The 27,147-nt window shown below is 45.2% G+C and overlaps 1 protein-coding gene across 2 annotated transcripts in view; it reads left to right on the forward strand.

The window, feature by feature from the left end:
• MYBPC2 (myosin binding protein C2) overlaps window positions 1-27,147 on the forward strand; it is a 256,681-nt gene that overhangs the window by 150,497 nt on the left and 79,037 nt on the right. For both annotated transcript variants that reach the window (XM_085616340.1, XM_085616341.1), the window contains 6 exons: window positions 1,098-1,202; window positions 3,454-3,642; window positions 3,790-3,924; window positions 22,291-22,458; window positions 23,228-23,316; window positions 24,092-24,287. In XM_085616340.1, coding sequence (XP_085472466.1) covers window positions 1,098-1,202; window positions 3,454-3,642; window positions 3,790-3,924; window positions 22,291-22,458; window positions 23,228-23,316; window positions 24,092-24,287 — 882 coding nt within the window. The remainder of the gene's footprint in view (window positions 1-1,097; window positions 1,203-3,453; window positions 3,643-3,789; window positions 3,925-22,290; window positions 22,459-23,227; window positions 23,317-24,091; window positions 24,288-27,147) is intronic.

A 27,147-nucleotide genomic window follows, 5' to 3' on the forward strand; every position in this document is an offset into this window, starting at 1 on the left:
CTAAATCACCCCCAATGATTACCATACCTCATTCTAGCACAAAAACGTCAGAAATGTCATACAATCAAAAATTGAAGCACACAGATAAAATACAGTTCTATATGATAGGTTGTTTAAACAGCACAAACCAGGAAACCTATATCAGAATGCACATCAGATGATGTGAGGGCACATAGCAGGTAGGCACGCGATTCTGTGCACCAGCTCGCATACGAATCTCCCAATTCACCCACAATATTTGCCCGTTTCTGGGTACTCGTACTCCCGTTCATGCCATGTTTCGGATACTTTCCTTATTTTTGGATATGAACCCAGAGAACTGAGACCATTGTGTTCATCACATAGCCCTGCTGACCAGACACTAGCACTTTGTACAACTCTTCATCAATATTAAGGCTTCGACCGTATCTCACTCCACAATATGAATAACATTCCCATCGCTATCTCGTTGCACTAGGCCTGTGCGAGTAGACTGGAAATGGACTTGATGACATGCATTGGAAATACATTTTGTTTATGTTCCTACGAAGCAGGACAACGATGTCATTGTGGGATCCTCATAGTAGGTTTAGGCAAAAACTGATGTTTAACTCTTTCCTTGTCTATCCATCCTTATTGCCATTTGCATAAACAAGATTCTCCTATACATTAGTTGGTCAAGCTTCTTCTTCATACACATTGAGACATCACAAAGGCAACGTTCACAGCCACGAGTCTTTCTCAGCACAGTGAGCCTTAGACTGAATTAAGAGAAGGGCCCCTTTGGAGATTGTAGGAGGTTAGGGCCTGATTACTTCCCAGCATAGCAAATTCATGTTAGACCATCAAGACAAGTATGAAAGCCTTATTCTAGACAGTAACCAGTTACCAAAACATTCTGGGCACCGCGTCCAGGGGTTGGGATGCCGGTAAGGTCTGTTTGGGTAGTTATTTAACATGTTTTGCGTTTGGTTTACACACAACTTGGATAGTCATTTTAAACTTCACCATTTGACTCTGATATTTTGTTTTAGTTAGCAGAGTTATACAAGGCACTGGTATCATAGGCCAGTCCCAAAAAGGCACCAGTCACTGAGTGTAAATCTTATCCCTTTCAGATGTTCCAGATCCTCCAGACGCTGTACGCATCACCAGCGTAGGTGAAGATTGGGCTAGCGTTGTTTGGGATCCTCCTCTATACAATGGTGGAAACCCTGTAACAGGTAAGTGCCCCTTGTAAACACCCATTGATTGTGAGTACGCCTTCTTCAAGATACCGCACAAAATATGGTTACAAAAAAACATAACAATGAATGGTACTTCATAACTAATAATTGAAAATAATTAAAAATTAGCCGAAAAGTAATCTACCATATCTTTTCCAATGGCTGACGGCCTGACATTGCCGAAACCCAATGCAGTTAATTGTGGGGCTATTCTTTTGGTGCAAAATAAAGCGAGTATTTTATTTACTTTGCACATTTGTGTGCTCATGGCCCTGATCTAGTGTAATCTATATTCAAACCCTAGTTTATTAACCATGTGCCAAGAAAGAAGTTCATTCAAGTTAAACTAATTTCCTTTATTTGATTATGATAAATAAACAACCACATACTCCACACCAAAGAGTGCATTCCTTTGAAAACAAGGAATGTCCACCAAATGATGCAAAGCTGATAGTCCCTACTCTAGTCCATAACTTCACCACCAAAAGGATGTGCCATTAAAAACTAGCAAGTCTGACATCTAATCTTAATGCACTCAACCCTCCCTCGCCCTTACCCTGCAGCAAAGTAGAAGTTCCTCTGAAGAGAGGCGAAGCAATCCCACCACCAAAGAGTACGCTTTACATGTGATAACTAGCCTGTTGTTTTAATTTGTGCCAGAACGCCAATTAACCACTTCTAAGTTTTCTGCTATTCCTCCTTCTCTGGAACCGTGTGAGATTGTATCTTTGATTTTGAATATAACAATATGAAAGAAAATATTGCATCTACGGTGAACTGCCTTAGAACTTGTTCTGCCACAATTCCCGAGGTCCACTTTTCCAATTTTATACACATCAAGAGATTAGTTTTGTTAGAAACCATTTTGCGGACCTGTCCATCACCCTCTGCTATTAATATGTTCCAGGCTCAGTATATGAAGCACCCTTACAGATATATCATACATAACCTTGTGGACATTTTTAAATGTTCTCTCAAGGTGTAGTACCCAGTGCCTGGAAGAATGCAAAAATTGAACCTTGGCTCAAAAACCCTCTCTCAGGACAGGAGCAACAGTAACTTGTGTCCCATGTCATGACAAGCCTATCTAGGCAAACTACTTGAAAAACACCGTTTTTCAACAACTCCAGAAATTCATGAAATATTGCAAATTGTTTGACTTCTTCCAAGCTGGTTTCCGCGTGTACTCAATACCATGGTAGTTTTGCTATCTACCTTAGTAAACCTGTATAGATTAATGGACACGGTCCCCCAAGAACTATCAGCAGCCTTTAGCACCATTGATCACTGTATTCTTAGTAAAACTCTAAAGAAATTGGGTTTCACTGGGCAAGTTCTTAAATGGATTCAATCTTTCATGTACTCAAGGAGTGTTAATTCCCCTTTCTCATCCATCCAAACATCAATAAATTGTGAGGGCCAAGCATTTCCGCCTTTCTTGATGCATTTCATTAATACAAGCACCAACTTGCCAATTTAATCTGCATGGGGCTCTTTTTTGCACATACGTTGATGACATGCAGTTCATCATTACCATCTCGTGTGTTCACAAAATCATGCATCCCAGTCTGACCGGGATAATCTGAACAGATTACTTACCACCACTCGATGGTGGGGATGTACTTTGTACTTTTCTGAAATTGAATCCTTCTAAAACAGAGATTCTAAATACTTGCCTAGGAACTAACCACCGAAATAACATGTCCTGGCCAGTTGCATTGAGCATGTGCCCTCAACCAGTAATTGCTGAAAGAAATCTGGTTATTTTTCTCAATTAATCCATCTATCTTGACTATCATGTCAACAAAGGAGTCATTTATATTTTACTTTCCTGATATTCCTAAAAACATTTAGCCTTTTCTGTACTCACATCTCCACTTTCTAGAGATCAATGCATTAACCTTGTCAAGACTTTATAACGTCAATTCCACCTATCTTGCCTCCCAAGACAAACTTATCAAACGTCTACGGTTAGTTCGGAAGGCTGCCACCCGTATAGCCTCAGGTAGCTCTGGGAGATAAAACATTTCTCTGGTACTATACACAACTGAGTCATTTTCAAACCGAGTCATCACCACAATCCTTACCAGAACATGGACAGTGAGAAGCCTCATTGTATTAAATCTTGCTAAAGTATAATATATGCTGTAAACTAACACTACTCTGTGCCCACAGTACTCCCCTTCTGCTATGAGTGTCCTTGTACAACAGGTAATATAAGCTCAATACTCTCTCTCCCACTCCACAGGCTACCTCATTGAGAGGAAGAAAAAGGGCAGCCAGCGGTGGATGAAGATGAACTTTGAAGTCTATCCAGAAACAACCTACGAGTCGACCAAGATGATTGAGGGTGTCATGTATGAGATTAGAGTCTTTGCTGTCAATTCTATCGGTATCTCTCAGCAAGGCCAAATATCCAAGCCGTTCATGCCCATCGGTGAGTGCAAATGTTAGCAGATTGTTATGTTTTAGAGTGAGTGGAATTCACGATATAGTAATCTGTCAAATTGAAGAGATAGCCTAACAATCATTGGCATTTGATGATCTCAATGGCAAATATCATTGGTACCATGTTGTCTTGCAGCTCCGACCAGCGAGCCTCTGCACTTGACCGTTGAGGATGTGACTGATACCACATGTACACTAAAGTGGCGGCCTCCAGACCGTATCGGAGCTGGTGGCATTGATGGCTACTTGATAGAGTACTGCCTAGAAAATTGTAAGTATCACAAAAAGAGAGGATGGGAGAGGGACAGGGTGTTATCATTCTTTCTCTTAAAGGTTTAGCTGGTGCCATGTAAGTGTCACAGTGTTAATGACTTCATACTTTATATGCACAGCTTCCAGCTTATTACTGTTTGATCAGAGTCTGACAAAAGTATATTTTCATTATCCTGCTCCACAAAAGAAAACGCAAAATACACTGAAGATATTCCATGTACTTTTCCTAGGATGCGCATTTGGGTCACATAGTATTGTTAGAAACCATGTAAGATCTTGTAACCAAGTTTAAATGATTGCGTTTTGAAGAAACCCATTTCACAGCGAATTTAATTTAGCCAAAAACAAAGCAGGCTTAATGCATGTAGTTTAGTGCTATTGCTTTTACACTGTCTATATTATTGACATTTCCATTTTCCTTATTTTAATTTTACTCCCGATATTGATAGATGTCTTAGTTTACTTTTTCTATCAAAAATGAATTTGTAACTAGCATTTTCAATATTTGTTTACCTGAAAAAATGTACACTTCCACCATGAATGCCTACATGATATCTTAAACAATAAAACATAAACTCATAAATGCTGCACCGTTTTATTAGAATCATACATGCAGCTACTCAATAATCACTAAGAATGTGCATCTTTTTCAGTCTCCACAAGGATCTACACATCATTTATTTGCAATGACTAACATTTATTACTGACATAGGGGCAGCTAACAAAAATAAGACGTGCTTCCTGTTCATTTCTGTTTTTAAAGTACATTCAGACATAGGCATATGTTGTTTTTTGTTTGTATTTATCAGTTAATAATGTATGTGTTTATCTGGCATTTGTTTAGCACATGAGCTCAGCTAAAAGGATGTCATGTGCTGTTCAGGCTCAAAGGCAAACATGCAGTCAGTGATTGATGGGTGAAGTAGCTGGGTCCTCTGCGCTGAGGGGGCTGTTCCTTCATCATAATCTAGTGTTTATTAAATAACACTACATTAACTACCAGTAGAGAAACAGATTAGGATTTCACGTTAAGAAACCTAGGTTCAAATTCCTCTGTTGGTGGGGAGAGTCCATCTCTACCACCAGCTGGCCAAACCCCACTAATTAATCCAAAGTTGAGCAACCAAGGAACTCAAGACTATAATATGAATCTTTTGTATAAACATTGTGAGAAATTGAGTTGTTGGTTTACTGGAATGGGAGCCCTGGTCAAGCAACAGCCACACTCCCTTGTACGGTGACCCCACAAAAAGTCTCTAAATTAACCTGTGCCTAAGCCTGGGTAGCTTGGCACAAAAAACAGTCAGCTAAGAGGAAATGTGTAAAGTATTTATGAAGCACGCATCCAGTAATAACGTGAAAACACAACACAAGAAAAACCTCACAGCGATTTAGAAAAATACAGTACATTTTAATAAACTATTTAACACCCTTGTTGATACCAAAACCACAAAAATACTATCAGGAGTGAACTGAAAAGTTGGTCTGAGGGCCCTGTTTTTGTACCCAGTGCCATTTTTACTGGAAGGTCGGAGAAGCTTTTAGAAAGGTTCTTTGAAGTGCAAAGAATTTCCTGACTCTCCTGGCTCCAAGAGGGCTATTGTGACAATGTGAAGTTGTTAAGTCCTTTGTGTGAAGGCACAGCACAGCTTGTTCAGTTTAAAGTGACGATGGGCTCTGCTCCGCCCCACATCCTGCCAGCAGGTGGCTCATCATCAGTCTTTTGTGTGACCGTCTCAGAGGAATTCACACAGTATGACTGTCAGTTACACCCAGTCATGTGACCAAAGACAGGCTGCAGAACAGGTAAATTACAGCTTTCTAAAAGTGGCATTTTCCAAAAATGAAAACTCATACTTCACAATTGAAAAGGACTTTTAATTACAATTTCATAGATACCAAATATGAACTCGCGACCTGGTCCAAATCAAAAGTTAGCACTTATTAAATGTAATAAGGCATCCCAATGTTATCCTATGGGCCAGGTAGGCCTCACAGTAGTGAAAACGAATTTAGGGGTTTTTCACTACCAGGACATGTAAAACTTAAGTATATGTCCAAGCAATGCACTCTGCCCTATGGGCTACCGAGGGCCTACCATAGGGTGACTTATATATAATAAAAGGGGAAGTTAAGCCTTGTATTGGCAAGTCGAATTGGCAGTTTAAAAATGCATTCAGGCTGCAATGGCAAGCCTGGGGCATGTTTTAAGGTGCTATTTAAGTATAGCAATAAGTGCTGCAGTCCCACTAGTAGCATTCAATTTACAGGCCCTAGGTATATAGTAAACAACTCTACAAGGGACTTAGAAGTAAATGAAATATGCCAATCAGGTGTAAGCCAATCAAACCATGTTTAGGGGAGTGAGCCCAAGAACTTCAGCACTGGTTAACAGTGGTAAAGTGCAGAGTCCCTGGGCTACAGAAACAAATTACAGCACACAAATGTATCTAAGTAGGCAAAATGTTTGGGGAAAGACCACCCTAAGGCTGATTCATTTAACAAAAACACTTTTGCAACTGTCTGAAATATTTATTTTAAATTTGATAATTTGGAAATACTGTGCAACACTCCATTTGAACATTGCCCTGGTGTATATGACATAAATGCCTTGCACATGGGCATACCTATAAAAGTCTTTAAAAGTAGCATTCAGCAGAAAAAGGTAGGGTTACCTTGGCTCAAGGTCTAAGGGAATTTCATCCTATCTCTGCTGCCAGAAAAAGATTACACTGGGTACGTGCTGATGATCGGATTCACTTAAAGGGGCATATTAATGAGATGCTTGGGCCGCCATTACTTTTAATAACGCAACGGCACCGCAAACCTTTAAACCATATCTCTAAGGCCACGAAAAACCATTTTGCATGGCTTTGAATGGCCTCATAGGTATAGGCAAGGCAGTGCAAATCAATACGTTGCATTACTCTGCGTTAGGGAGGCATTCCATGGGTGTTGTGGTGGTTGTTCCCATGCAACACCCATGGATTTTGACGCATCCCCAGATTTACAAGAGCCTGTAAACCTGGGATGTGCAAAAACCTTACGCCTCAACCTTGGGGAGGTGCAACAAGGAGAAATAACTTTATTTATCCTATGTTTCTCCTTTTGCTTTGTGGGATGTATTCTGCACATAGAAAGAGGAAAAAGCCTCTGAGGATTGTTTTTGTGCAGGAAGGTGCTCCTTCCTGTACAAAACAATCCTGCTTATAACGCAGACACTCTTGCACCGTGGTTTAAGGGTGCCTGTGTTGGCACAAGGCGGCCAAAACGGTACTAGCGCAGTGGATAAGGACAGGAATGTGCCGTATTGCATAATTCCTGCCCTTTCCTTTTGATGCAGGGCAGCGCAGCAAAGTGTCTTGCTGCGCTCCTCTGCCCTGTGCCCTAAAGCCCATAAATCTGGGCCTAAATGTTTATTCATCCTCCATTGCTGTATGGATGGTTCTGTCCCGCAGTATCTGTCTTACAAAGTCCACACCCACCAGACCATAGAAAGCAATGATGTACTATCTCACTTCGAAATGATCACAAGACATTTGATCATGGAATGGCAGGGGACAGTGCAGCCGAACAGCTTCCAGCTTGATACATTATACTTTCAATAGCGTATGCCATTACAGCTATATTTAGACATTTTGAACTAAGAATGTTATATAGTACTGAGAGATACTCTCTTACTGTGGTTGTGGGTCTGGAGTGAATGTCGTAAGTGGATGTACAGAAAGTTGAATCTGTGTGGAAGAACATTCACAGTCATACTAACTCAGTACTAAGAAGCCCAGAGACCACACTGCTCAAGGAGATATTTATCATCAGAAAAAGCATCAGAGAAGTCCGGACAGGTGCAGCATAACACAACTCCTATGCATCAAAATATGGAGAATCGAGTAGGAAGAAAAAGAGGAGAAGTAAAACAACAATACATAAAAGAGAGCAGATATGTGCTTACTACTCAACAAAATTTAAATATGGAGATGATTATTATAAATAATTACCAACCGAATAAATTCTGAGTGTAAGTAGTACATCATACTCTAAACGGAATGGAAAATAGTGAATATCATCAAGGAAGAAGATTTCAGCTTGAGTTTGGAGATATTAAGTAAGAGAAAGAGTACACCCCTATCTAGTGACAGTTCTCAGGATAGCTATCATGGAAATTCAACAAGAATTAAAATGGTGTGATGTTTTGCCCCTATTCAGCCCCAGTGTGGGAGAGTGTGCATTATCCTCGTGTTTTATTTAGTCTTTATCAAGTTGGCGAAGTACACGTCCTCCCTAGAGGTCCAAAACAGACATTGTTCAACGTACATGGTATCAGTCCTAAAGTATACCAAGTTATCCAGTATTAGGGTATCTTTCATAGATTCACATGCCTGAATCATTCCCCGTCGTCGGGATGGGAGTCCCCGGTAAATAAACAAAGCAATGTCTCAGCAGACATATAGAGTAATAGGCCCAAAAGGCCTTACCTTAGTAACATATCCACGTCCTTATGTAAAAAAGGATCAAACTTTGGAGAGTAGCCAATCAGCTAGTACCACCCTCTAGAACCTTCCTGGAAGGAGCTCTAGTCCCTCAGATTTTCTACCGCACGTCGTGCTAAGGAAGTCTCCACTGAGCTCTGCTCATTACTTCTCGTTTTCTGGATTTCCAGTGTTTCTTGCTACAAATTTATATTTTCCGTGAGGAGTTCTTTAGTTCCTCATGGCAGACACTCCGAAGAAAGGCCTTTTCAGGTCTTGTGCTTCCTGTGGGAAAAAGAGGCTTCATGTGGACGATCAACATAAGGACTGTCTCTACTGCCTTTATCCTAACCACTCTTCAAAGGATTGTAAGGTATGTTGTACCTTCTCCTCCAAGACCCTTAAAGACCGTGAAAGGCGCCTCTTAATTTGGCTGCAGAGGCTTAAGGACAAGGATACAGTATTGTCCTCTGAGGAAAGTGAGGGTTCTTCCATCTCCTCTCAGTCCTCTCAGAAGAGACCAAGGGTGGCATCTCCGAGTCCTTCGTCGCAGCCACCTCAAAAGAAGGCGCATAAAAAGTCTTCAGAGGTCCCTCCTAAGACTCTGCCAGTGAAAGTTTCTCCTCAGGAAGTTCCACATGCCTTTAAGAAGCCTTCTTCCACCTCGTCGGCGACGACGACCTCGTCGACGGTGGCTTCATCGACGAGGAAATCTCCATCGACGGCAGTCCATGTCACCTCGTCGACGACGACAGTGTCTACTTCTGTCGCGTCTCATACCTTGTCTACATCGATGTCGACAACTTCATCGTCGACGGCCGGTAGGTCTGTCTCGTCGACGCTGAAAATTATAAGGACATCATCGTCATCCAAGCTGCCGTCGACGCTGCGATCGCCGACGACAGCCTCGACGACGACACCATTGATTAAAGCTGCCTCGTTGACGTCGACATCATCCTCGACGAGGACCCCGTCGACGACGGCTCCGTCGACGAAACCTTCATCGTCGTCGACGACGGCCCTGACGACGGCATCTCAATTTTCAATGATGCCTGTTCACGCTTCACCGTCGACGACTCTACCGTCGACGGTCCCGTCGACGGTCCCGTCGACGGCTATGGACTCTGATGTGCAAAGTACATATGTGCACCTCAAAATAACAAAACGTGAACTGACACCGGCCCTGACTTCACCTAGTAGGGTCCAGCTCTTGCCTCCAGTTCAGCTTTTGGAGGAGGAAGACTCTGACGACGGCAGTATGTTCCGTACAGCGACAAGTTCGTCGCAACTGCATGTTAAGTATCAAGATAGCTCCGACTACGAAAATCATGGACATGGACCATGGTTTGTCTGCCTGCGTCCCTGGTCTCTGACCTACAATTCCTTATCTCCGACTATAAGCAGCGGTTTCCTACGCCGGTACCTTCTCCGATGCCGGTTGTGCCTCCAACACCAAGGCCTCGACCCCCTCCATTGATTTTGCAGTCTGAGCCTGTCACATCACCTCCTCGTCTCTCTACAGATGAGGAAGAAGATGAGGGACATGAAGAAGGAGAACTTCAGGATTCCCAATCTAATCGAGACGAGTGGGATGATTACATTCTTCCCTGTCCGGCTTCTCCCGTTCCTACCACAGCTGACTCGCCTCCGAAGGACATTGGAGGCTTTCATAACATCGTAGAGAGAGCGGCGCAGTGCTTTCAAATATGCCCTCGCACCAACAGGATTGTTTCCTCTACGATTTTGAAGAGCCTTTCAAAAACTCGGTTAGATCTATCCCTTTTATAGACTACATTTGAGAACAAGGGATAAAGATTATGCAGAACCCTTCCTCGGTCCCTCCAGTTTTGCCTCGGCTGGATAAGAAATATAAAGCGCCAGATACCGCTCCAGCTTGCCTCCCAGGCCATCCGAAACCGGACTCAGTCATTACCCAAGCCGCTCAGCAAGTCAAAAAATCCATCCGCTTTGCTGACTGCTCCGCCCAATAAAGAGGGTAGGCGACTGGACAATATTGGTAAGCGTTTTTTGTCAGTCCAGCATCCGGATACGGCATCTCTCAAATTATCAGCTTGGCTCCTGAGTTCAGAGAGTTTCAGGGTTTAGACATTCCTCCGGACTGTAGAGAAGTTCTAGCCCGGACCCGAGCAGATAGTACCAATAGAACGTACTCATTAAAATGGAAGAGGTTTTGTATCTGGTACAAATCAAACAAAATACACCCTCTTTCTTCCACTTCGGAGCAAATACTGCCGTACCTTCTTCATCTGGCAAAATCTGGTCTTGTTCATGCCTCCATTAAAGTCCACTTGGCAGCAATATCGCGTTTCAGGAGATCCTCCGCAGGTCCTACTCTGTGGTCTCATCGGCTCATTAAGCAATTCCTTAAAGGACTGTTTAGAATATTCCCTCCGGTGAAACCTGTACCTCCTGCTTGGCATCTCAACACGGTTCTGGCTCAACTAATGAAACACCCTTTTGAGCCAATACACAGAGCGGATCTTAAGCATCTCTCCTGGAAATGTCTGCTTTGACAGTGCATACTTCCAACTCCTTAGCACGGTTGGGTCATTATAATTGGCAGATGTGGGCAGATATTGCGCCATACCTAGCGAACTTACCTGAAGAGTCGAAGGAAGAGGCAAAGAAGATCTTACTGGAGGGGGAGAGATCTGCCTCTGAAATTATAGACTGTTCAATGGATATTGCCTCTACCGGATTTCGCCAACTCGCGGGCGCAGCTGTGTTACGGCGCCAGGGTTGGTTGAAGGCAACTTCCTTCAGACCGGAAGTACAAAACAAAGTATTAGACATGCCATATGATGGCCAACTTCTTTTTGGAACACATATAGATGAGGCTTTGCAAGGTATAAAGAAAGATACGGACACTGCTAGGGCGTTGGGTACCCTGCAATTCCGGAACCCCTCTTTTCGAGGCTCAAGAGGGAGAGGTCAAACATCTGCTAGGGGAGATTTCCAACATCGATCTTCCTTCACTTCCTCTCAGCAATATCGTCCACAGTACCAGCAGCGTCAACAACACTCCTCCTACACTAAATCTTCCTTTCGTGGCAAGGGCGGGAGACAGAAAGACGCCGCTCGACGACAATGACCTTCCACTATCGCCGGTCTCCAACTCCTCTCTGCCCTCCAAAGTTGGAGGAAGAATTTCCCACTGTCTGACAAATTGGAAGCAAATAACTACGGACCACTGGGTTCTACAATTAGTTCAATTCGGACACTCTCTAGAATTCATCCAAATTCCTCCCCAAACCCCTCCCCGTCCTATGCGTCACAAAAATGTGCGTGCTCTACTCCTAGAGGTGGCACTCATGCTCCAGAAGGGAGCTATAGAGAAGGTTCCCCCAGGGCATAAGGGGAAGGTGTTTTACTCCCGCTTTTTCCTCATACGCAAAAAGGAGAAAAAATGGAGACCGATATTGGACTTGAGAAATCTAAACAAGTTCTTGAAAAAACAGTCGTTTCGTATGGTCACCATTCAGGAAGTGCTACAGCTACTCAATGCGGACGACTACATGGTGTCTTTAGACCTGCAAGGCGCCTATTTTCATATTCCAATACACCGCAACTACAAGAAATTTCTGAGATTCATGGTGGCGGGCAGGCATTATCAGTTTCGGGTCCTGCCGTTCGGACTCAAATCGGCGCCACGCATTTTTACCAAATGTCTAGCTCCGGTGGCTGCATACCTACGACAACATCACCATCAGGTCTTCCCATATCTGGATGACTGGCTCGTCAAGTCACCCTCTCTAGAAGGTGCATCCAGGTCTTCCAGCGCCTGTCTGAGGCTTTTCAATTGTCTGGGGCTGACTCTCAATCAGGACAAATCCGTCCTTCAGCCTTCCCAGCGCATACGTTTTCTGGGTGCTACCCTCGACACCATACAGAGGAAGGCGTTTCCATCACAGGAACGCAAAGACAAACTTCATTCCTTGGTGCTCCGTATAAGTTCCAAGAAGATGCTTTCAGTGCGCCTCTTCAAGTCCCTACTCAAGATGATGTCCTCTTGCATCCCGTTAGTTCCGCACTGTCGCCTTCACATGCGGCCTCTTCAAGAAGCGCTTTCGGCTCAATGGGTCCAGTGTACGGGGTCCTTCGATGACATCATCCGGGTGACCCCTATGATCAAAAAGGCTCTACGGTGGTGGACTTGCCCCCAGAACCTTTCTCAAGGCTTGCCTTTCTTGCTTCCTGCTGCTCCACAAATCATCACCACGGACGCCTCTTTAGAGGGCTGGGGAGCTTTCCTTCAAGAACTGCAGATAAGCGGAAAATGGTCCCGTTCCGAAAAGAAACTTCACATAAATCTTCTGGAGCTGCGCGCCGTGTATCTTGCTCTTGTGGCTTTCCTTCCACGAATCAGAAACTCTCTAGTGCTTGTCCGAACCGACAATACCACGACAATGCACTATTTGAACAAGCAGGGTGGGACTCGTTCTCTGACACTATCTCACAAGTCGCAAAAAATGTGGAACTGGCTGCTCAGTCACAACATCTCTCTTCGAGCAGAGTATGTTTCAGGCACCCACAACGTGTTGGCGGACTCTTTGAGCAGACGGCAGGAAGCATGTCACAAGTGGGAGTTGAATCAGCGGATCCTCAACAGCATATTTGCTCGATGGGGCACCCCTGTTCTGGACCTCTTCGCTACCCAGCAGAACGCCAAATGCCAACACTTTGCAAGCTGGCATCCCCAGCAAGGGTCTCTGGGGAATGCATTTTCGATCGCATGGATCAACGTCTTTGCGTACGCCTTTCCGCCAATTCCCCTGATTCCCAGGGTGCTCCGGAAGTTGAAAGCGGAGCCTTGCACACTCATCTTGATAGCTCCAGCTTGGCCACGCCCACATTGGTTCACAGAGCTTCACCTTCTCTCCCTGGAACCGCCGATCAGGTTGAAACCGTTTCCATCTCTCCTTACGCTCAACAACCAACAAAAAAACAGCGCTCCTTCTAGCCCTTACCTCGGCAAGGGGAACTCCAGGCTTTCTCAATCCAAGACCCTTTCCTTCAATTCAAACATGACAGGGTCATTCTTCATACAAATCCGAACTTTAAAACTAAAGTTCCCTCACAGTTCCATCTTAATGAGCCTATTGTGTTGCGTTCATTCTTTTCAAATACGGAAACAGTGGAAGAAAAAACCCTGCATTCCTTGGATCTTAAGCGCTGCCTAAAGTTCTACATCGACAGAACGAAGACATTTCGCAAATCTAACCAACTCTTCGTGGCGTACAGTCCGCCTAGAAAAGGTCTACCACTCACCAAGCAAAGTATCTCCCGCTGGATCTCTTCAGCCATTACTTTCTGTCACCAGCAAGCAGGGTGTCCCCTGCTCTCCACAGTTCGTACCCATTCCACGAGGGCAATATCTACTTCCATGGCACTGTTTGCAGGAGTGCCCATTGTGGACATTTGCAGAGCGGCCACATGGAAGACGCCGCATACATTTACCAAGCATTACTGCCTGGATACGGAACTCATGAAAGACGCTGCTGTGAGTCAAGCGGTGCTCCGTCATCTATTTCATTAGAGGTGAGCCCTTCCTTTCATCCCACCATCCTTTCTTCTATATGCACATTTCTCTACTGTGATTTATGCCTCTATGTCATTACTTTTTGGTACTTTCTACTTTCACATTGATATGTTGTTATCTGGTGAATATTTATATACTGTACCTTTCGAAATGTGCTTTTCATTGCTTAATATTCTGACTCAGGCATGTGAATCTATGAAAGATACCCTAATACTGGATAAGGAACGCGTTACTTACCTGTAACTGCGGTTATCCAGTATTGGTATCTTTCATAGATTCACATGCAACCCACCCACCTCCCCTGGAAGGGCTCTCTTGGATCTCTCAGTGATACAACTACTTAGCGAAAATCTGAGGGACTAGAGCTCCTTCCAGGAAGGTTCTAGAGGGTGGTACTAGCTGATTGGCTACTCTTCAAAGTTTGGTCCTTTTTTACATAAGGACGTGGATATGTTACTAAGGTAAGGCCTTTTGGGCCTATTACTCTATATGTCTACTGAGACATTGCTTTGTTTATTTACCGGGGACTCCCATCCCGACGACGGGGAATGATTCAGGCATGTGAATCTATGAAAGATACCAATGCTGGATAACCGCAGTTACAGGTAAGTAACGCGTTCCTTATAACCATCATGGGAGTGGAGTCTGGGAGAGTGAGTGTGTGGGGTAGAAAGGAGGAGGGAGAAAGAATGGTGCAATCATATACTTGCATAGTCACCAAGTACTTATACTAATCATGTGTTGGAAAATATTTAGAACCACAGTCATAAAATGCTTATCTCACCACTTAGACCAATGAGCATTCAGAAAGTCAGTAAGGGCGAGCTTCCTTGTCCCCAACCTACCTATATTCAGAATACCACCGCAGCGCAGACCATAACAGCATTAGAAAATGTTGTTTGCTCTGTGAGGCAAGGCAGGTGTAGCCACCCATAGAGTGATCTGTGAACTGCTCTGCTGCTGTAAGCAGATCAAATGTATTCCACTCTTCTTAGTAGATAGCCCATATGCCCCCAACCCCACCTATTTACCAGAAAGGCTGCCCCAGTAAAACTCTGGTGAACACACCACTAGTAAAATAATTGTGGGGTGAGCCTAGTTCAGCCACTAATAATTAGATTTCTAGGTCTAGAATAGCTATTCCAGAATTGCTTATATTTTACTATCAAAGCCATGTGTGCAGAAGAGCTGTGGCACATCTATTGGCAATCTCTCTCTACTGAGCCACGGTATGGTGATGAAAGGGGGAATCCACTGGAATCTGGACAACCGACTACGAAGCCTAAAGATGCAGTGTCACAGATGGGAAATTCAAATGAAGAACTTCATAGGCTCGTTGAAGTATCATCATGTAAATATGGCAGGAGCTAAAAGAAGATTTCATAGGAGAGATGATTGAACTCACTCCCTTAGTCACTGACCCACACCTCACATCAAGGGCAAAAGGGCCTTTGACAGCAAAAATCTGTTGCAGCTCCTTAACATAGGTGGATAACAGAATCCTGGTTAGCCAGGTAGCCATGCTACCTTCACCACGGTTCCCAGCTGCGACATATGTACACTCCCCACAAATGTGTGGACCACACATGTGGAAGAAGTGCTTCATTTCTGTAGAGGAAGGGTGTTATAGGGTATCACATGAGGCATAAGCTTGGTAGTCTGGCAGAAGGATAGCGGGACACAGATGATGGGAAGTTTGGAAATGCATGATTTCTGCCAAACAACCAGGACTCACAAGTGTGCAATGTGTTAACAGTGATTTGAATGCTTCATGAGAACCTGCTGTTTGTGCAATCTGTACACAATCCAGAATACTGAGGAAGAGTTTTCTCAAATTCTTTGCCAATGTGATGCTAACAAGGATCTCCAAGCTTAAAACTAAGAATTGGAGATTGATTGTGTAGGAGAGTAGGATCTGCTTCACATGTTTACCCCCACTTTTTGCTGGTGTTTCACTGTTTTTCGACTGCTGTTCAGGACCCCAGCCTAGCTGCTTCCTCTTTAAAATGATTCCATGTACTTTAGGTACATTGCAGATTGGATCTGAGGTGCCCTTATAAGTCCCTAGTATATGGTATACTATGTACCCAGGGCATAGGTACCCCAGAGGCCAACAGGGGCTGAAGGAGGTATTATGCCAACCCTGGAAAGCCACCCAAAATGACACCACAGGTCTGCTATTGCAGCCTGGGTACGGTGGTGCATGCACCCCTTACTGAGATATAGGTTCACTATATCTCACCATATACTGCACATGCAAACCTATCAGTCATCCCTATGGCAGGCCTTATCAATCCGGAAGGCAGGGTGCTTGGTTATATGTGAGGGGTTGCCCAGGCATGAGGTGAGCCCCTCTGCAGCATTCAGAATCTCTTCTCCGGGGTTGTCAGTAGTGCAGCCAGACCATATACTCTTAAGTGCATTATAACCAAACGGTAAATGCTAACTTTGTACTGGCTGCACGGAAACATGTCGTGTTTGGTGTCAAATACCTTGGAATCATACCCCCACACCAGGACCTGGTGTGGGAGTATGATCCCGCCCTTCTAGAGGGAGAGACATGGCAGCACTGGTATACCCGGTAAAAACTTAATAGAGCCCTGGCATCACAAAATGGATGCTGCAGCCACAGACACAAGTCTGGCCTCCTACTGCTGACCGAAACTCTGGCAGGGGAGGCCTGGACAATAGGTTCTCTGTCACAGAGAGGTGTAACCACCTCCCAGACAGGATTATGTGTATTGGGGAATTGGGTGGGAGCACTCTCTGAGTGCTTTGAAGTCCTGCACTGGGGGCACATTTGGTGTCCTTGTGCATAGTCCAGCTCAGACCTGTTCAGGGGCTTCCAGCCCCTGCTCTGGCGTGAAACTGGACAAAGGAAATGGGTGTAGCCACCCCTCTTTCCAAACCCTCCCATAGGTGGGTCCCCAGAGCTAGTCCAACCCCTTCCTTAGGTATAAGTAAGGAACCTCTTTAACCAGAACTTTAGATTACCCTGGACGAAACTCTGAAGCCGAATCCAAGACCTTCGACGCTCTGCTCAAGACCAGAGGACTGAAGAAATCTCCCTTGGGGTCAAGGAGTGACTCCCCTGCTTGGCAGGCACCAACAAAGCAATTTGCTGGTCTGCATTTCCGCAGCACCCGCCGGACTCCGAAGTATTTGCAGCCCAGGAAGAGGATTTCCAGACATCTCAGAGGCCGACCCGAGTCCCCAGCAAAGCTGAGACCTGCAGCCCTCGTGAGTAGCGTGGAACCGGAACTCCTGGTGACCGTGCATTTTCTGCAAGTGCATTAACTTCTCGACGTCCCTTGAAGTCATGCTTGGGCTGACTTGTTGCCCCCTCCTCGAGCACTGAATCCACTGAAGATTGGAGGCCTGGTCATTCCGAGTGACCCGTGGGCCGTCATTTTGTGTTTCATCTTGAGGTCCCTTCGCGATCCCTGGTCCGTTGACTGGTGGGTCCCTGAGGGGGTAACTTTGAATTTCCTTGGGCTTCCCTGGTCAGGGACTGTATAAGGACAGAAATCCAAAAGATGTTGGATTTGGGAGTTTTTGAACCCTCAGATAGCCCTTGGGCTAGTACAGTAGTCATGGTACCGAAACCTCACACCACAGATGGCACGAGATAGATGAGGTTTTGTGTGGACTACAGGGGTCTCAATGCAGTCACTAGGACTGATGCCCATCCCATCCCTAGGGCAGATGAGCTAATAGATACTTTGGCCTCAGCCACGTTTCTAAGCACATTTGACCTGCCAGCTGGCTACTGGTAGATCAGACTAGCTGATGATGCAAAGCCAAAGACAGCATTTTCTAACCCTAGTGGGCACTATCAATTTGTGTTAATGCCCTTTGGTTTGAAGAATGCACCTGCCACTTTCCAAAGGTTGGTGAATCAAGTCCTTACAGGCCTGGAAGACTATAGTGCAGCATATCTAAATGATATTGCTGTCTTTAGCTCCACCTGGGAGTATCACCTGGTCCACCTGAGGAATGTTTTGGAGGCCCTGCAAAAAGTAGGCCTAACTATCAAGGCTTCTAAGTGCCAGATAGGGCAGAGTCAGGTTGTGTACCTGGGCCACCTTGTAGGTGGAGGCCAGGTTCAACCATTGCAGAGCAAAATCCAGACAATAATGGACTGGGTTGCTCCAACTACCCAGACTCAGGTGAGAGCCTTCTTAGGCTTGACTGGGTACTATAAAAGATTTGTCAAGGGGTATGGATCAATATTGACACCCCTGAATGACTTAACCTCTAAGAAAATGCCCAAAAAGGTTCAGTGGACAGCTAGCTGACAAAAGGCATTTGATGACCTGAAGCAGGCAATATGCACTGCTCCCATTCTGAAAAGTCCTGACTACTCCAAAAAGTTAATTGTCCAAACAGATGCATCTGAGTTGGAGGTAGGGTTGTACTGTCACAGTTGAATGGTGAAGGTCAGGATCAACCAGTAGCTTTCATAAGCAGAAGGTTGACCCCCAGAGAGAAATGTTGGTCAGCCATTGAGAGGGAGGCCTTTGCTGTGGTTTGGGATCTGAAGAAGTTGAGGCCATACTTATTTGGTACTCACTTCATTGTTCAGACAGACCATAAGCCCCTCTTAAGGTTAAAACAGATGAAGGGTGAAAACCCCAAACTTCTCAGGTGGTCCATTTCCCTACAGGGGATGGACTATACAGTGAAACATACACCTGGGAGCAACCATGCCAATGTAGATGGACTCTCCAGATATTTCCACTTAGAACATGAAGCCTCAACTGGTCAAGGTTAGTTTAATGTCCCTGCGTTTGGGGGGGGGGCGGGGGGGTTGTGTAGGAGAGTAGTATCTGCTTCACATGTTTACAAACACTTTTTGCTGGTGTTTCACTTTTTTTCGACTTTAGTCTGGCTGGGACCCTGCTATTCAGGGCCCCAGCCTAGCTGCTTCCTCTCTAAAATGATTCCATGTACTTTAGGTACATTGCAGATTGGATCTGAGGTGCGCTTATAAGTCCCTAGTATATGGTATACTATGTACCCAGGGCATAGGTACCCCAGAGGACTACCAGGGGCTGAAGCTTGTATTATGCCACCCCTGGAAAGCCACCCAAAATGACACCACAGGTCTGCTATTGCAGCCTGGGTAAGGTGGTGCATGCACCCCTTACTGAGATATAGGTTCACTATATCTCACCATATACTGCACATAAAAACCTATCAGTCACCCCTATGGCAGGCCTTATCAATCCTGAAGGCAGGGTGCTTGGTTATATGTGAGGGGCGGGGCCAGGCATGAGCTGAGTCCCTCTACAGCCTTCGGAATCTCTTCTCCGGGGTTGTCAGTAGTGCAGCCTGACCATATACTCTTAAGAGCATTATAACCAAACGGTAAATGCTAACTTTGGACTGGCTGCACGGAAACATGTCGTGTTTGGTGTCAAACACCTTGGAATCATACCCGCTTAATAGAGCCCTGGTGTCACAAAATGGATGCTGCAGCCACAGACACAAGTCTGGCCTCCTACTGCTGACCGAAATTCCGGCAGGGGAGGCCTGGACAATAGGTTTCCTGTCACAGGGAGGTGTAACCACCTCCCAAACAGGATTATGTGTATTGGGGCTGGGTGGGAGCACTCTCTGAGTGCTTTGAAGTCCTGCACTGGGGGCACATTTGGTGTCCCTGTGCATTGTCCAGCTCAGACCGGTTCAGGGGCTTCTAGCCCCTGCTCTGGCGCGAAACTGGACAAAGGAAATGGGTGTAGCCACCCCTCTTTCCAAACCCTCCCATAGGTGGGTCCCCAGAGCTAGTCCAACCCCTTCCTTAGGTATAAGTAAGGAGCCTCTGTAACCAGAACTTTAGATTACCCTAGACGAAACTCTGAAGCCGAATCCTGGACCTTCGACGCTCTGCTCAAGACCAGAGGACTGAAGAAATCTCCCTAGGGGTCAAGGAGTGACTCCCCTGCTTGGCAGGCACAAACAAAGCAATTTGCCGGTCTGCATATCCGCAGCTCCCGCCGGACTCCGAAGTATTTGCAGCCCAGGAAGAGGATTTCCAGACATCTCAGAGGCCGACCCGAGTCCCCAGTGTTGTGTTTCGTGTCGAGGTCCCTTCGCGATCCCTGGTCCGTTGACTGGTGGGTTCCTGAGGGGGTAACTTTGAATTTCCTTGGGCTTCCCTGGTTGCTCTAGACGTGCCCCGACTCCCTACCAAGTGGTGAGTCCCTCAGACCTTGCTGGTCTGCACCAAAGCATCTTTCTCGTTTCTGCGTGGGTTGCTGATGCCAAGGCTTGTTGTGTCCAATCCAGGCACCAACACTGCAGCACTCGACATCCTTCGTGGGACAGCTCGAATCCAGCTCCTGGTTGTCCTCAACGGCTCCTGGTCCTCGTGGCTGAAGAGTCAAGCTTCACCTCTTTCACCTGAAATCACCCAACATCGGTGGGCATCTGTCCATCGTCTTCCTGGTCACTGGCTAGTGATCCAGGCTCTGGCCCCTCTGCTTTCAGGTTCTTCTCATCTTTGATCCAGGCTTGGATCTCTTCGGATACTTCGCATCTTCACAGCAGCAGCACTTCTTCGCCAGCTCCCATTGAAATCGACGACGCGACCAGACACCAAAAGACACCTATGCATCCGGCTTCCCTGGGTGAGGTAACACAGGTACTCTGGTGCTCCCGTGGGTGTTAGCCCTAGAACTTCCTAAGTCCAAAAGGGTTTGGTCCTGACTCATTTCTAAGTGTCCCTAATCTTTAAAAATCTAACCGCGACTTTCCCCATAGAAGCTAACGGGAGCTCGCGGCTGTGTTCACACACTGCACACGGCTCCCGTGGGTCCCCTGTGTCACTACCTTGGGTGGTTCCTTGGGGTCCCAGCGATTCTACAGGCTCTAGGCCTTGTGTCTAGTTAAGTCGTGGTTCTTATACCACTATATGGTTTGGGTCGCCCCTAGGGCCTGAGGTGTATTTGTGCTATTTTACTGTGATTAATAAAGTGTAATTTATGTGTTTTGACCTCTAGTCTCATAAATAGACTAGGAGGGTGTGTTTAGTAATAAATACATATATTTTATATATATATACCTAGTGTGGATATCTTTCATTTAGTGACTCAAGAGATTATAGACTTGTAAAACAAGCTGCTTTACATTCCTTCAAGACGTAGCCTGAAGGCTGCTCTCCATACCTACCACTAGGATAGCTTTCAATAAAGGTTGTCTTTAACCTATAACCAATAAGGGGTTGCTTGGACTGATACCAGTTGCCCACTATAACTAGTGGGCAGCATATATCAGGCCAGATTCTCACAGATTGCTGGCATTTTAAATAATGTAACTCGTCTAGTGGAATCACTAGAACAATTCTTCAAATTAACTGACCAATGGGTACTCTACTGTGTGGGAATGGTTTAAAGTTTGTTGATAGTTTACATGCCACACTCACTTCTGGTGGTTTTGAGGAACAGAATGAAAGCATTTGCTAATGTTCTTGTCCATCTAAGCAGGTTCAGTGGCGGAAGGGCTGTCGAGGTGGTTCGTATGAATGAAAGTGAGAAAACCGTATGAGAGGGCTGTATCAGAGACGGTGACTACGATGCCTATCAGATCAAATAAACAAATGGATAGGGTTAGTCTGAGTGGACATGAGCATGTCTTCACTACAGTGAGAAGAGGCTCAGGTCCATCATCAGAATTGTACACCAGAAGGGGCCAGGTGTCTTGGGCTCACTGGATACTTACGCCAAGTATGAGTTAGATGAAGAAGAGATAGGATGAAGGTTATGCCTGGGTAGACATGGCTGACAGGAAAAAGATACATAACAAACTGATGAGGAATAACGTATGAGATGAAGTTTGCAGACTGTGAGTATGAAACACTTACTCACATTCCTGTATTACAATATGCTTGTAACTGTTTGATTAGAACTGAGGCAGTAGGTTGTTAAATACCTCAAAAAATGTTTAAAGTTGCAAAATATGTTTTGGAGAACCAGTGGTTGAGATGATGCTAAAACAAAGCTTGCTGGCAACCACAACATCCAGGAAGAGCGCTGTGGGTATGATCCAGTAGGAGGCTCGCCTGAAGCCACACTTTCCTCAAAAAACTACTCATATGAACAAAGACTGAGCTAATCCATCTAGACTTTAGAATATTGGGTGGACCCAACAAGTTGTGCATCATTGTCTACATAGAATAAATTAATAGGATGAAACAACTGCTTCAAATTGAAAAGAATCAGCTATAATCCCTAAAACACACACACACACTGCATGTACAGCATTTATAAAAGTTCTCCCTGTACAAACATACCTGTGTTCACACTGTATCTATTTTTTACCTTCTTCCCAACAGCAACGGAATGGGTGGTGGGCAACAAAGAACTGGTGGAACGGTGCGGCTACACAGTTAAAGGACTCCCAACTGGCGAGAAGCTTATGTTTAGGGTACGCACAGTGAACATTGCTGGGAAGAGTGAGCCTGTAATTCTGAACAATGCGGTCACCATCCGGGAGATTGTGCGTAAGTAAACGCGTGCTTCCCTTTCCCGATCCCATGCTACATTTGTTGCTGCAGAAAGCACACATAGAAAGACGAAAAAGCCTCTTGTGATTGTTTTTGTGCAGGAAGGCTTCCTTTCCTGCACAAAACCAATCATCCCCTCAACGGTGTATGCCTGCCCTTTTCATTTGCCGTAGGGCAGAGCAGCAGAAAGCCCTGCGGCACTGCCCTATGGCAAAAACAAATGAATGAGGCCCAAAGTATTCAACAGGATATACAGTTGATTTTCTGTCACACTTGTACCCCTGGAAGGTCCCCGCCTTGCCCAAAAACAAACTGAACAATATCACATGCCACACTCCATCAAAAATTAAGCCGCTGGCATATCTTTTCACATGAGGTTCAGTTGGCCGCATACCTACGTTCTTACCACTGATTCTGGTAACGGTGCCCATCCTACTGCATGCAGCCGAGGGGATATTTATTTCACAGGAGGTCCAACCCACTTCACTTAGGCCACTCATTTGTGATTACAGATACCCCATTGTCTCTTTCCCACTCAGCTGCTCGTGTGATCCTTCTGTTTTACTACACCTGTCGAGATCATAAATCTTCAAAAGCATCTGAAATTGACATAATATTTCTCACTGTATAATTGGAGTCTGGAATTGTGTATGGGGAATGATGAGATGAGATGGAATACATGCACAGTAATGACACAAAATAATGAAACATTCCATAATTTGAGAAAGATGATTGTGTCTTCATCTCTTTACCTTTTCATTTACAGAACAACCAAAGATCCGCCTTCCTCGCCAGCTGCGGCAGACATACATAAAAAAAGTTGGGGAGCAAGTGAACCTGGTTATTCCCTTTCAGGTAGGCACAGAGACGTTCACATCACTTGTCTTTCATCGAACACTCAACTGGGAATTGGTTGTCATTACAATGATGAAGCTCGCTATACTGGGTTTTCTGTGGTATCGACAGGATACTGCTGCGAGAAGGGTCATTCTGCTAGATTCGGCCTTACAGTGCATTGCAGTTTTAGGCACTCAATGTCAGATTACCAGACGACTCCATATCACCTCAGATTTAATGCTCCAGTCTGACCTTTCATTTTACAAGTCATTGTTATCAGGCCAGGTAGTTTCTCTTGATAAAATGAAGGACACCAGAACTACAACTTGAGGAATGCAGAAGGTTGTTCATTAAAAATCAAGGACTGGAGCACCAAATACTTTGTGAAACAGAGTAATCTGGTAACCTTAGTGCTATGACACTGCCAGGTCAAAGCTTGCTCTGGTAGAGTTTTATATGACCGCCAGGGCACTCCCCGAGAACCTCACACTCCTGAAGTACCAGCGGAATCAGGGTCACTCTGGGGTCCTGTGGTACAGGGTACTGGCAGGAAGAAGAAGCTTCCACTGCAGGTACAATATTTGTATACTCAATTTATAATAGTACTGACAGGGTCCTGCTGGTTGGACATTTATATTGCACAAGTGCACCCCCTGTACAACAGGGCATTGCTGGGAGTTTGAGCCCTTGAAGTGTGCTTCAAGGGCACTGTTGCAAAAAGGACACCTGTTCCTCTGCTGGCATGAATCTTACACCGTTGAGTTCTTTAATAATATTTCTCTTCCTTCTGCAGGGAAAGCCGAGGCCGAAGGTTACATGGGCTAAAGATGACAAGCCCCTGGACCCTAAGCAGGTCAGCGTGAGAACCTCCGAAGTGGACACAATCCTTTTCATCAGGTCAGCTGAACGAACCCACTCCGGGAAGTATGATCTCTTTGTCCAGGTTGAAGGCATTGAGGATAAGGCAACTATTAATATCCGCATTGTGGGTAAGTCCTCCAGGGTCCTAATGCCTGAAAGACAGACTGGGAAAGGTTATCTGGGGTATTCCTCAACAGTTCACCACCTCTTAAGTACCCAGTGCTTAGTTAGAGCCAAGGGTTGCCAGTTGTCGGTGCCTGCACTTATTTTTGAGGACCGACACTTGTGCATAGCGATAACTATTACTATGCATAAAACCAAAATGAATGTGTCCTTGTGTAATGTAACGGATGCTCATATAAAGCACTCCAATACCTTCGGGTCAAGTCTGCGCTATACAAAACTGCAAAAAAAAAACAACACATATAGGGGCAGATTTATGAGTTTTTGCCGTAGGGAAGCGCAGCAGGCCTTCCTGCTGTGCTTCCCTATGGCAAAAGAAAAGGGCAGGGATGCACCGTATCTATAAAATGCGGCGCATTCCTGTCCTTTTCCCCTGCGCCGGCGCACAATGGGCTGCCTGCGCCAACGCAGGCACCTCTGCACCATGGTGCAAGGGTGCCTGCGTTGCGGAGATGAATATTTTTGTACAGGAAGGGAAACCTTTCTGTACAAAAATAATCACAAGAGGTTTTTCCTCTTTGTATGGGTGCTGCAGAATGCAGCACACATAGAAAAAGGAAAAACAAGGAGAAATAAAGATATTTCTCCCCGTTGCGCCTCCCTTACACCTCCCCTGGGGAGGCGGAAGCTTTTGGCGCTGCCTCAGATTTACGATTTCTCGTAAATCTGGGGCAGTGTCAAAAGGCCATGGGTGTTGCTGGGAACGCCCCCAGCAACACCCATTGCACGCCCCTTTAACGCAGAACACTGCGTTAAAGGGACTGATATTTATGAGGCAGCATAAAGCCCAAAAAAGTGGCTCAGTGCTGCCTGATAAATATCATGCAGGCTTCTGCGCCACGGAACATCACAAAAAAGTGACGTTCCGATGGCGCAACGGGCCTCATAAATCTGCCCCTAAGTGTTTTGCACACTTCTGCCATTGGGCTACACTTGGGCTACATTTGAGTGATATTTGTGCTATATTTTTGTTTTTTTTTCTCTGATGGCATCTTGGGAGACTTAATTGTTATGAAGTTCCCAGCTTTCCTCATTTACTACAGTATCCTCAGTTGAAAATGCTTTCAATTTTCCACTTTGATTCCATCAAGATGGTGTTCAGATGTGCCACACTAATGGCATAAATTCGGAATGTTAGCACTCTAATTGCTCATTAGAACACTGTAGTAAAGCTGCTGATCAACAGGGTGTTAACTGGTAGTCTGCTACTGGTTTTGAAAGTGCACGTTTCAGACTTCCTGTCAGAATGTGTTAATGAAATAGAAGAAGATATTTGAGAATTCACTTACATTTTGTTCTAATTTCTCTTTCAACATTTTATTTATTTCTAAATATTTTTTTTTAAGTTTTACCAGTTTGAGTGAATCAACATGGCTTCAGATGTGCCATACCTTTGTCATAAGACTGTTAGCACTCCAGTTATTCATTAGAACACTTTGGGAGGCTGCAGTAGAACACAAAAAAATCAACCAACAGGCTTCTCCTGTTGGAAGTAAATGATTTACTGAGCACGTCAGACTTCAATCTCATATGGCTGAGAAAGAGTGTGTGAATTTACAGAAAATATGCTCTCATTTTACCTTTTGGAGCTCCTTCCATAACCTCTATGGGAAAATTATAAGAAAATAGTTTTCTATCTAACATTATGTTCGAGGCATATGAGCTGCAGATTGTAAACTGTGCATAGATCGCCATCTGGTGTTGGGCTCGGATGCTTGCACTTTGTTGTTGTCTTAGAAGAGTCTTTTGTAGCCACGAGATAGGTGACTCCTCCTTTGGACGATAGTACGCACGGGCATCGACTCCATCCTCAGATTGTTTTTTTCCGCCATCGAGTTCGGATGTGACCTCTGTGCTCTGGTTCGGCGCCATATTCTCCAAACCTTTTCAACGCGCAAGATATCTAATACTCTACGGTATTGTTTTCGATCCCGTGATCTTCGACGCACACCTCAACTACTCGATTCCAGTCGTCGACGAGGGCCGCTGGGCCTATCGACACCATTCGGGCCTACAGCTAATGGAAAGGACTCCATTTAAAAAATGCCCCCAGTGTGGAGCTAAATTCCCACACAGTAACCACCACAAGGTCTGTAACCTGTGTCTCTCGCCTGAGCACGACGAGAACAATTGCCAGGCCTGCGCCTATTTTAGATGCAAAAAGACCATCCGTGATCGCCGGGCCCGACGACACATCGTCAAGGCCTCGGAGCAGAAATCCAAACCCCACTCGGACCCGAAGAAATCGGTGTGAAAACGGTCACCCAAAACGAAGAACTTTTTCAACCGGATCCTATCGATCCAAAACAAAAAATTCTCCACATAGACCCCAAAACTGGACATGTGGCTGCTGTACCACACAAGAAGAGGAAGCTGGACACACCAGACACTCCTGCAGAGCCTGTGAAGAGAAAAGGCTGTGCCACTTCACCTATACAACCCTCTTCTCCTGTTCTTCCTCCTAAGCCTGTCTCTCCTCCACATTCTCCAGGACTTCCACCACACTCACCACCACCACAGGATGATAATGAGTTAGGGGGTGGGGGAGGCAACAATGACCCTTTCAATGACCCTGATGACGACACAGAGACGTACCACAGGACGGTTGGATGATTATGATGACCCAATAGATCCTCCAGACCTCCCTGATCCCCACGCATATCCAACAAAGCCATCTCCCCCAAATGACAATATTGGCTTCGGTCAGCTTGTAAATAGAGCTGCTCTCTACCATGGTGTTCAGATGCATTCTGACCCTGCAAAAGAGGACTTTCTTCTAGACACCTTTTAACAGTCACAAAAGAC

Source organism: Triturus cristatus, chromosome 7 (assembly GCF_964204655.1).
Source record: "Triturus cristatus chromosome 7, aTriCri1.1, whole genome shotgun sequence".
NCBI lineage: Eukaryota > Metazoa > Chordata > Amphibia > Caudata > Salamandridae > Triturus > Triturus cristatus.